Source organism: Kogia breviceps, chromosome 3, assembly GCF_026419965.1.
Source record: "Kogia breviceps isolate mKogBre1 chromosome 3, mKogBre1 haplotype 1, whole genome shotgun sequence".
Taxonomy (NCBI): domain Eukaryota; kingdom Metazoa; phylum Chordata; class Mammalia; order Artiodactyla; family Physeteridae; genus Kogia; species Kogia breviceps.
In genome coordinates this window covers 144,074,556-144,086,967 of record NC_081312.1, presented here as the reverse complement: position 1 = coordinate 144,086,967, position 12,412 = coordinate 144,074,556, and the positions used below count along the sequence as shown (strand labels likewise).

Here is a 12,412-nt window from a genome sequence, read left to right as displayed (position 1 = left end):
CTCAGGATATATACCATGTAATCCCATCTGTTTAAATGTATTAAACACAAATAGTAATGTATATTGTTTGAATACATGAATATGTACTAAAAGTTTCAAAATATACATGGGAATCATATACCAGTTTTATGACAGTGGTTACCTTGTGGTCTGGGGTGAGATGTGAACTGTATCTTTACTGTTTCAGTTTCTCAGAGAGAGAAGGAAAGGGGAGAGTGTTCAATCTGAAGCAAATATGGGAAAACATTCTCACTTGTGGGCGTATGAATCAGACTATCGGCTCTATAGATATCCATTCTTTTGAGTTTTTTTTTCATTATTTCACATGACTGGAACGGTAGTAAGCTTTTTAAGTCTTATTTAATGGATTTTTGTCTTCTTGTTTCTCGTTTGTTCTCTGTACTTCCGTGAATGGTCTAGAAGTTGAACTGACTGTGTGTCAGTAAATGAGGATTTTTATATGGAGCTATTTTCTTTGTTTTACAGGAAAAACGTCAGAGAGAGGCTCATTTTCCCTGTACAGCAGAGATACTGGATTACCAGGCTGTCAAGTAAGTTAATAAATAACAAAAGCAGTGAGATAATTTTTTAACACATAGATAAAGACTTTAACAGAGGAGGTAGAAATTTATCCAATTTATTTCACCATTATTTGTGCATTTAATTTTTGACTAAATGTGGTAGGTTTTTAGTAGTTAAACATATTTTCTTTTTTTCTGCTCCTCTGCTTAAAATGGTTTCCCTTCCACAGTTCACCAGATTGTCTTTCTCTATCATCAAAGAATTTCATAACTCACCTCCATTTTAACTGGCGGCAAAGTAGCAGTTAGCTTCCTACCCTCTTCCAAAATGCTTATTTCTGAAAATGAGGTTTGTTTATTTCCTCATGAAAAGAACAATGTTGCTGATAGAGTACAAGAAGAACATAAAATAGCTCTGTGTAGCTTGACCATCCTATGTTAAACTTACTAATGTTGGAAGTACTTTAATTTCAACCTGTTACCAAACTCAGGTCTGGCTGCTTGCTGCTTGAAAATCAATACCTGAGGGGCAGGTGTTGGTAGAAAGGAAGATTGCTTTTAATCAGACAGCTGGCAGTCTGGGGAGAAGGCAGACTTGTGTCCCCCCAAAACCAACTCCGGAGATTCTGCTCAGCCAAGACAGTTTTTAAAGGGGAAAAAGGAGGAAGTAATCTCAGTTAATCATTGAGATAAGGGATCAGAGTCATTGCCATCCCCAACTGCATGTAGTCTTGTTGACTTCTTGTGATCTTTCTTTAGATGCTGTCTTGTTCACAAGTTTGTTCACACAGTTTGTTCATGAGATTACTAACGGGGAAACTAGGGGAGAGGTCTGGTCATCTGTTAATTACTTATTCTTCATTTCTTCTTTGATCTATGGGAAGAACCAACAGGTTAGGCAAGGTATTGTGTCATCAAAAGATCTGAAAACTGCTTGGGCCAGAGATGACCAGACCATGGCGAGTGCCTGGTTTAAGGGTAGTTACAATATAGCTTGGCTAAAGTGACAGGACACAAGGGGTTTCCTGTTGAGGGCGGTTTCTTGCAAAGTGCTGCTTGCAAATCTACATCCAATTTTTTGAGCTTTCTACAGTCTCTTTGACTTGGAATCTTTCTTTCACCTCTTGCATATTCCTTAGCGTGTTGCATTTGTACTAATGGCCATTTTCTCTGCTTCTTTCCCCACATCTTTACACTGAGAATCTAAACACTCAGTTTGCCAGATTCCCATCAGTATCAAGCCAAAAAGCATACAAAGGAAAGGCAGAATATATTAAATTAGTTTTCTGCTGTCTGCATGCCTTTCATGAGACCCACCCTAATTTTAGACATAGGCACTTAACTGTCATATTAACAGTATTACTTCATTTAATACACCTATCCCATAATTATGGCTTTCAGAATCAGAATACCTAGGTTCAAATCCCATCTCTGAGAGACCTGTGGTTCTAAGACAAGTCATTTAACCTTAAACCCCATCTCTGTGTTGACTTCTTCATTTGAAAAATAGAATTAGCAATTTTTTCCCACATACTTTGTAAGTCTCTGAAGGCTAAACTGTATGTACACTTGAAAGGGAAAGTATTTTACAAAATGAATGCATGTTTTTAAATGTTTCAATTCATATAACCCACCAAAAAAAGCTATTCTGAGTCTTTAATATTATTTTTAAGAAACCAAAAAGATTGAGAACCACTGGCCTAATGTTAACACAACTGCTGAACTTGAGAAAAAAAACTATTGTAAGGTCTTTGAAATTACAGCTGCAGCTGTTAAATTATTTTAATGTTTATATTAATTAATGAGTTTTCACTTAACATTTTTTATACTCCCTTGGCAAAGGTGTTGCTATTTAGTTAGAATCAGTGATAAGCTCCATGTATGTAATTCTCCAATTTTGAAAAGATGAATCTTAACAGTTTTTACCAGTGATTAATATGTGTTTATACCAGATTTAATTCTCATATCAAAACATTTATTCAAACCTAGATGCATAGCATTCTAATAATAATTGTTATCATTTACTGAGCACTAACTAAGCCAGGCATTGAATACACATTTAATGTGCCCACCCTCCTTTTTTTTTGGCCATACCCACAGCCCATGGGATATTAGTTCTCCAACCAGGGATTGAACCCAGGATTCCCAAGCCCGGAATCCTAACCAGTAGGCCACCAGGGAACTCCCACATTCACTCCTTTTAACAGCACCCATTTTTCAGGTTAGAAAATGAGTGTTCTCCAGAGGTATCAGTAATTTGCTCAGTGCTGTACATCTAGCAAGTGGTAAACCTTCTAAACTCATGCTTGATGTTTTTAGCCTTGATGTAATTATACTGCAGGTAAGAATCCCTTACTTCCCTCTCATTTTAATTTGTTTGATCAAGGAGGGGCCTGAGAATTTCTATTTTTAACAAGTACCCCAGGTGATTTTAATTCACATTGACTGGAATTATGCTTTGAGAAACCCAGTCCCTCTGTATACTCCAAATACAAGCACATATGGAGTATTAAAAAAGAAGAAACTGTAAGATTGCTTTTTAATTATTTATCACATGTTGGAGAGATCAGGCAGGCCTAAGGAAAAGAGAAAAAGGTTACAGGAATGTATGAAATATAAAATAACAATATTCCTGTATACAAGAAGATTTTTAGGTATTCAAGTCAGGGAAAGATTTGTTTTTGAAGAATTCTTGGAAGCAATGCATGAGCCCCAAAGAGAAAGCCCAAAATTCAGCACAGATGAGAGAAGATTATACTGCAACAAGGATAAATAACATCAATGAAGACCAGAGGGCTCTTAAAACAAGTGAAAGTATTCCTTACTGTGAAAGGAACAATGGCTTTGCTATTTATTACTGTTACTTAGCTCTGGCTATGCTGTAGTTGCCAGGAGAAGTTATGATGGTTCACACCAGCTGATCTGAGGCCTAAGTAGTAAATCCAGGAAATTCAAGAGTTTAAAAAGATGTATCACTCCATTCAAAGAAAAACCTGTATTCCAAACTGTATTTATTATAATGGGTCAGAGAAGAAAAAAAATACACCAAAACAATTAATAATTGGCTGCCATTTTATCTTACCTATTCACAAGCAACATAATAATCTTAACCACACAATGATAATAGAAGAATATATAAATAGTGACTACAAAATTATATCCAAACACCACTTTGAAATCATTTTTCTTCAACAGAATCCCCCAAGGAACATTTAACTCTGCTATTAATGTACATAAAATGCTGCTGACATACTGCAAAATTCAGGCTAATTTAATAATGCTTGATGGGCCTTACTTCATGTTAAGATGATGTAATAATATGTTGCTAAATGAGTCTCCTCATATTACCTTCACGGCAATGGCATAACTGATGAGCCATTAAAAGGAAACTGGTGTAGCAGTGTTACTGGAAACATTGATAGATCATTCTGCAATTGAATTTTTTTTGGTTCAACACAGAGCATAGAAGCCACCATCTTCAGTAACAATAGGTATGGGGGGAGGGATAAATTGGGAGGTTGGGTTGACGTATACGCACTACTATATATAAAATAGATAACTAATAAGGACCTACTGTATAGCACAGGGGTCTGTATTCGGTACTGTAATGCCCTATATGGGAAAATAATCTAAAAATGAGTAGGTATATGTATATGTATAAGTGATTCACTTTGCTGTACAGCAGAAACTAATACAATACTGTAAATCAATTATACTCCAATAAAAATTAATTCTAAAAAAATAAGAATAATATTAACTGTCCAAATATAAACTCCAATAGGTATAATACTTTAATAACTGTCACCATGAAGTAAAAAATCCTTTTATGATTATGACAGTTTGTCATTGCTGCCTCTTAAACAAGTGTTTATTCACATTTGTGTAAGTTTTTCTCAAAGTCTTCAGCCTAGAAGAGGCAGGGTCTTGTTTTTCCCCAAGGGACTTAATTTTCATCAGAGTTAAGATATTATACCCTTGAAAACAATAACAGTTAACTTTAAAAACTCAGTTAACTGTTACTTGGAAATTTACCCATACCATTTGCTTCTTTACCATCCTCTTTTTCCATTACAATCAATCTCATTATATACAGACATTTGATAATGATAAAAGTCAATACATAAGGAAGATAAAACTATTATAAATGTGTATACACCTAATAACAGAGCTTCAAAATAAATGAAACAAAAATCGGTATAATTAAAGAGAGAGAGAAATCCGCAGTCACAGTTGAAGATCTGAATACCTCTCTTAGCAGTTGACAGAATAACTAGACAAAAATTAAATAAACACAAAAGAACTAAATGAACCATATAAACTACCATGACCTAACTGATACTTACAAAATTCTATTCCCAACAACTGAAGATATAAATCCCTTTCAACGGTACATGTTACACTCAACAGGATTGAACAATGTGCTCATCTTTAAATCAGTGTCAATAAACTGAAAAGGTTTTAAATCATACAAAGTATTTTTTCTGACCACAAACGAATTAAATTAGAAGTCAGTGAGTTACCTAGAAAAACACCGAATATTTGGAAATGAAAGGACTGTTTCATTTAGACATGGGCATATTTAAATAACCCATAGTTTTGAAAAGAAATCAGAAGGGAATTTAGAAAATATTTCTAACTAACTTATAATGAAATATGATATAGCAAAATTTGTTGGTGCAATTAAAGCAGTGCCTTGGAGAAAATGTGTAGCTCTAAATGCTTGTATTAAAAAAGAAGATCTACAGTACATGACCTGAGGTTCTATCCTATGAAACTAGAAAAAGAAGCACAAAATAAGTGGAAGGGAGAAAGCAGTACAAATAAGAGCAGGAATCAGTGTAATATTACACAAATAATAGAAAAAGCTAACAAACCCAGAATTTGATTATTTGGAAAGACCCATAAAATTAATAAGTCCTAGCTAGACTAATTAAAACAAAAGGGGAGAGAGAAGGAGGGTAAAGAACACCAATTACCAATATCTGAAATAGAAGAAAGGTTATCACTGTAAATCATATATACATTAAAAGAATAATAAGGAAGTGTTGGGAATAACTTAATAAATTTGACAACTTTGGTGAAATAAGCAAATTTCTTGAATATTACATACCAAAAGGGGATAAGATGAAAGAGTTTGAATAGCTCTGTGAAGTGTTGGGAATAACTTAATAAATTTGACAACTTTGGTGAAATAAGCAAATTTCTTGAATATTACTTACCAAAAGGGGACAAGATGAAAGAGTTTGAATAGCTCTGTATCTATTAATACAAGCAAATTCATTTCAAAAGCTTTTTCACAAAGAAAGCTTGACTGTCATATGGTTTCATTGGTGAATTCTTTTAAATGCTTATGGGGGAAAATAATACCAATCTTATGTAAACTATTTTAGAAAATAGAGGAGGAGGGAACACTTTGCAACTCATTTTACAAGGTGAGCAACACCCTGATCCTCAAAATGCACATGTGGTTTGTACCAAAAGTGAAAGCTTGGCTTAATTGTTGAAAATCAGCCAGTGTAGTTCAACACATTAACAGACTTAAGAAGAAAAACATTTTCAAAGATGTAGAAGAAGTATTCAACAAAATCAAATATCCATGATAAAACCTCTCAACAAACTCAGCATAGAAAGCAGCTTCCTCAATTTGATAAAAAGACTTGCATGAAAGATCTATAGCTTTTAAGTGTAATTGCATGCTTAAAGGTGAAAGACTAAATGTTTTCCCTCTAATATTAGGAACAAGGTAAGAATTTCCACTCTCATTACCTGAATTTTATGTCCTAGCCAGTGTAATAAGGCAAGAGGAAAAAAGGCATAAAATAGGAAAGGAATAAATTCAGCTAAATTGGCAGATGATATGTCTGTGTACATGAGAAGTCCTAAGGAATCATCAAGAACACTTCTAGAACTAATAAGTACTTTTAGCTATGTCACTGGTTTACATAGGCAATCTCAAAAAGTCAATTCTATTTCTATATACTAGCAGTGAACAATTAGAAATTGAAATTATCAAAACAGTATTGTTTAAAATGGGACCTAATCAAACTTACAAGCTGTTGCACAGCAGAAGAAACCATTAAAAAAAGAAAAGACAACCTACAGAATGGGAGAAAATATTAGCAAATGATGAGACAGACAAGAGCTTAATCTCCAAAATATACAAACAGCTCATACAACTCAGCAAAAAAACAAACAACCCAATCGAAAAATGGACAGAAGACCTTAATAGACATTTCTCCAAAGAAGACATAGAGATGGCCAGTAGGCACATGAAAAGATGCTCAATATTCACTAATTATTAGAGAAATGCAAATCAAAACTACAATGAGGTACCACCTCACACCAGTCAGAATGGCCATCATTAAAAAGTCCACAGGGGCTTCCCTGGTGGTCCAGTGGGTAAGACTCTGCACTCCCAATGCAGGGAGCCCAGTTTTGGGGAACTACATCCCACATGCATGCTGCAACTAAGAGTTCTCATGCCGCAGCTAAGAGTCCACATGCTGCAACTAAGAAGTTGCATGCTGGGCTTCCCTGGTGGCGCAGTGGTTGAGAATCCGCCTGCCAATGCAGGGGACACGGGTGCCAATGCAGGGGACAAAGATCCTGTGTGCTGCAACTAAGACCCGGTGCAGCCTAAATAAAGAAATAAATATTTTTAAAGTCTGCAAATAACAAATGCTGGAGAGGGTGTGGAGAAAAGGGAACCCTCCTATACTGTTGGTGGGAATGTAAGTTGGTATAGCCACTATGGAAAACAGTATGGAGGTTCCTCAGAAAACTAAAAATAGAATTACCATATGATTCAGCAGCCCTACTCCTGGGCATGTACCTGGACCAAACTATAATTCAAGATACATGCAGGCTTCCCTGGTGGCGCAGTGGTTGAGAATCCACCTGCCGATGCAGAGGACACGGGTTCGTGCCCCGGTCTGGGAAGATCCCACATGCCGCAGAACAGCTGGACCTGTGAGCCATGACCACTGAGCCTGCGTGTCCGGAGCCTCTGCTCCACAACAGGAGAGGCCACAACAGTGAGAGGCCCGCGTACCACCAAAAAAAATAAAATGCTCCACATTGTTAATTGTCAGATACATGAAAATTAGAACCACAATGACGTGAGAGCACACACCTACCAGAATAGCTAAAAATTTGTTTTATATTTTTAAAATTGAAGTAGAGTTGATTTACCATGTTTTGGCAATCTCTGCTGTACAGCAAAGTGACTCAGTTATACACAGAGACATTCTTTTTTTATATTCTTTGCCATTATGGTTTATCACAGGATATTGAATATAGTTCCCTGTGCTATACATTAGGACCTTGTTCAAAATAGCTAAAGTTAAAATTGCTAGTTGGACTGTAAAATGGTACAATGACTTTGGAAAACTGTTTGGCAATTTCTTATAAAGTTAAATATTCATCTACTCCATGACTCCACAGGTTTACTTCCAGGTGTTTATCCAAGAAAAATGAAAACATTGTTCACCAAAAGCTTTCATTGAAAATGTTCATAGCATCTTTATTCATTATAGCCTAAAACTGGAAACATCCCAGATATTCATCAGCAGGAGAGTGGATAAATGACCTGTGTTATGTTCATACATTGAATGCTATTCTGCAATAAAATGGAATGATCTAATGATCTCAATAATGTTATGCTGAGTGGAAGAGGCCAAATCTCAAAACTACGGTGTGACTCCATTTATGTGAACAGCTATAATAGGCAAAACTCCCTTGTGTTGATAAAAATCAAATCAGTGGTTGCCACTGGGAGAAGTGTTCTACTGTGAAGGTAACTCATTTCTGAGATGACAGAAATGTCTTGTGTCTTAATACGCATTCATCAAAACTGATTAAGTGATACACTTAAGATCTGAACATTTTATTGTATGTAAAGAACAGTTTAGTTTTTTGAAAAATTAAATGAAAAGAAAAGTCATTTATATAGTAGCATCTAAGAAACTTTATTTAAATACTTAAGAGTAAATGTTAGAAGACATGCAAGACCACTGAGAACTGCTAAGCAAACAGTTTGCTTGGGAAATTTTAAAAGACCTCAGCAAATGCAAAGATGTACCATGTTCATGAACAGGAAGACAATATTCTTAAAATATCAGTTCTTCCCAAATTGATCCGTAGATTAAATGCAATCCCAATTATAACCCTACCAAGATTCTTTGTGTTTGTATAGGAATTTACAAGCTAATTTTTAAATTTCTTTAGAAAAACAAATGATCTGGAATACCAAAGCAGTCTTGAGAAGTGAAGAGCAAAGTTGGAGAATTTATGCTACCTGACTGTAACATAAGACATAGTATAAAGCTGTTGTAATTAAACAGCATGGTACTGGTGTGATTGAGAAATATGACACTGGTATAGAATAGAGCCCAGAAGTACACCCACATTTATGCAGTTCATTTGATTTTCAACAGTGTGTGTCAAAGTATTCCAATGGGGAAAGGAAAGATTCTTAATAAAAAGTGCAGTAACAAATGGATATTCATATGGAAAATTATGAATGTTAGTCCTTCTCTTACACTGAAAGCAGAAGTTATTCAAGATGGATCCTAGACCTAAATGTAAAAGCTAAAACTACAAAGCTTTAAGAAGAAAACATAGGAGAATCTCTCTTCAATTAGGGGGTAAGCAAAGGTTTCTTACACAGAATACAGAAAGAAAAAAACTACAAAAGAAAAATATGATAAATTAGACTTAATCAAAATTAGACTTCTGCTTATTAAAAAGCATAGGTTTAAAAAAAAAGAGTAGACAAGCCACAATCTGGGAGTCATTATTTGCAAAACATACATCTGACAAAGTACTAGTATCCAGGATGTAAAAAGAACTCCTACAAATCTATAAGGTTACCCAAGGCTTCTCCAATTTTTCTCTTTGTGACAAGGTTAAGTGCAGTTGATGAACAAATTTCCAGTCCCTTCTAGACTTGTAATTCTATGATAATTTCAAGAATAGGATCATTTCTAGTTGGTAACATCACTACAAGCTGTTACATAAAAGATACCCATGATGTAGCTACTTCTCTTTCTTTTTCCTTCTTTCTTCCTCCCCCCCCCACCCACCCAGTAATTCTTTTCTCTTAAGGAGGACAGGTTTCCTTAGCCAGTAACAACTAACAATTTTAGAGGTTGAACAGTTACTTGATGGGGTAATTTCTGACAGCATACTTAGAGAAAACCCTAAAGGATGAAACCAGTGGAATAATTATCTAGCCTGAGATATCCATAAGTATATTAAAAAGTCTTAATTCTGTAGAGGAGGACAGGTTTCCTTAGCCAGTAACAACTAACAATTTTAGAGGTTGAACAGTTACTTGATGGGGTAATTTCTGACAGCATACTTAGAGAAAACCCTAAAGGATGAAACCAGTGGAAAAATTACCTAACCTGAGATATCCATAAGTATATTAAAAAGTCTTAATTCTGTAGAGGAGGAAAGTTTTCTTCAACCCTCTTAGGGTTCCTGGTTGGATCTGAAAAACAAACTGACAAAGACAGATTCACAGGAGAAAAGCTTACATATTCATTTAATAAAAGTTTTGCATGACACAGAAGTTTTCATCAGGAAATGAAGACCAAAAGAAACAAACCTATGTACTTTCATGCTAAGTTTGATGAAGAGTAGGCATTATGGATGAATATGATATAGATTAAAAAGTATGAGGTAATTATAAACTGGGGGAAACTTAGTAAGGCCTATTTGTTAGGATTCTTCTTGACATCCCTTTTTCTTTGGACATAAGAATGCTCCTTTCCTCTGGGTATAGGAAAAGCACATCTCACATGAGGATAGCGTGTTTCAACGAAGAAGGGCTGAGGTGGGAGTGGAGGGCGTCAGAGTGACCTTCCTTGTTCTGTCAGTTTCCCAAACTCCTCAGCTTAAAATATTCAGTATGCTGAGATACCCTGTTTGGGGGAGGTGTATCCTGAACTCCATCATTCATTTGCTCTTAAAATTAAGTTTTTAAGTTGTTAAGATGGAATTTTTAATGCAATTTAAATTATTTCAATATCCCCAATTGTTTAATCTCTACATATAGTTTGGTTTGATGTAGTTCTATTACAAATTTCTATAAATTTATTTTTTTTAATTTATTTTAATTTTATTTTATTTTTTTATATAGCAGGTTCTTATTAGTCATCAGTTTTATACACATCAGTTATACATGTCAATCCCAATCGCCCAATTCATCACACCACCACCACCCACTGCCGCTTTCCTCCCTTGGTGTCCATACGTTTGTTCTCTACGTCTGTGTCTCAGTTTCTGCCCTGCAAGCCAGTTCATCTATACCATTTTTCTAGGTTCCACATATATGCGTTAATATACGATACTTGTTTTTCTCTTTCTGACTTACTTCACTCTGTATGACAGTCTCTAAATCCATCCATGTCTCATCAAATGACCCAATTTCATTCCTTTTTATGGCTGAGTAATATTCCATTGTATATATGTACCACATCTTCTTCATCCATTCGTCTGTCAATGGGCATTTAGGTTGCTTCCATGATCTGGCTATTGTAAATAGTGCTGCAATGAACATTGGGGTGCATGTGTCTTTTTGAATTATGGTTTTCTCTGGGTATATGCCCAGTAGTGGAATTGCTGGATCATATGGTAATTCTATTTTTAGTCTTTTAAGGAACCTCCATACTGTTCTCCATAGTGGCTGTATCAATTTACATTCCCACCAACAGTGCAAGAGGGTTCCCTTTTCTCCACACCCTCTCCAGCGTTTGTTGTTTGTAGATTTTCTGATGATGCCCATTTTAACTGGTGTGAGGTGATACCTCATTATAGTTTTGGGTTGCATTTCTCTAATAATTGGTGATGTTGAGCAGCTTTTCATGTGCCTCTTGGCCATCTGTATGTGTTCTTTGGAAAGATGTCTATTTATGTCTTCTGCCCATTTTGGATAGGCTTGTTTGTTTTTTTAATATTGAGCTGCATGAGCTGTTTATATATTTTGGAGATTAATTCTTTATCTGTTGATTCTTTTGCAAATATTTTCTCCCATTCTGAGGGTTGTCTTTTCATCTTGTTTATGGTTTCCTTTGCTATGCAAAAGCTTTGAAGTTTCATTAGGTCCCATTTGTTTATTTTTGTTTTTATTTCCATTACTCTAGGAGGTGGATCAAAAAAGATCTTGCTGTGATTTATGTCAAAGAGAGTTCTTCCTATGTTTTCCTCTAAGAGTTTTATAGTGTGTGGTCTTACATTTAGGCCTCTAATTCGTTTTGAGTTTATTTTTGTGTATGGTGTTAGGGAATGTTGTAATTTCATTCTTTTACATGTAGCTGTCCAGTTTTCCTAGCACCACTTATTGAAGAGACTGTCTTTTCTCCATTGTATATCCTTGCCTCCTTTGTCATAGATTAGTTGACCCTAGGTGTGTGGGTTTATCTCTGCACTTTCTGTCTTGTTCCATTGACCTGTGTTTCTGGTTTTGAGCCAGTACCATATTGTCTTGCTTTTTGGGGTTTTTTTGGTTTTTTGTTTGTTTGTTTGTTTGGGGGGTTTTTTGTGGTACACGGGCCTCTCACTGTTGTGGCCTCTCCCGTTGCAGAGCACAGGCTCCGGACACACAGGCTCAGTGGCCATGGCTCATGGGCCCAGCCGCTCCACGGCACGTGGGATCTTCCCGAACCGAGGCACGAACCCGCGTCCCCTGCATCGACAGGCGGACTGTCAACCACTGTGCCACCAGGGAAGCCCTGTCTTGCTTACTGTAGCTTTGTAGTATAGTTTGAAGTCAGGAAGTCTGATATCTCCAGCTCCGTTTTTTTCCCTCAAGACTGCTTTGGCTATTTGGGGTCTTTTGTGTCTCCATACAAATTTTAAGTTTTTTTGTTCTAGTTCTGTAAAAAATA

The 12,412-nt window shown here is 35.8% G+C and overlaps 1 protein-coding gene across 7 annotated transcripts in view; it reads left to right on the top strand.

Moving 5' to 3' along the window:
* TCF12 (transcription factor 12) overlaps nucleotides 1-12,412 on the top strand; it is a 396,768-nt gene that overhangs the window by 272,233 nt on the left and 112,123 nt on the right. For all 7 annotated transcript variants that reach the window (XM_059056243.2, XM_059056242.2, XM_059056246.2 and 4 more), the window contains one exon: nucleotides 487-551. In XM_059056243.2, coding sequence (XP_058912226.1) covers nucleotides 487-551 — 65 coding nt within the window. The remainder of the gene's footprint in view (nucleotides 1-486; nucleotides 552-12,412) is intronic.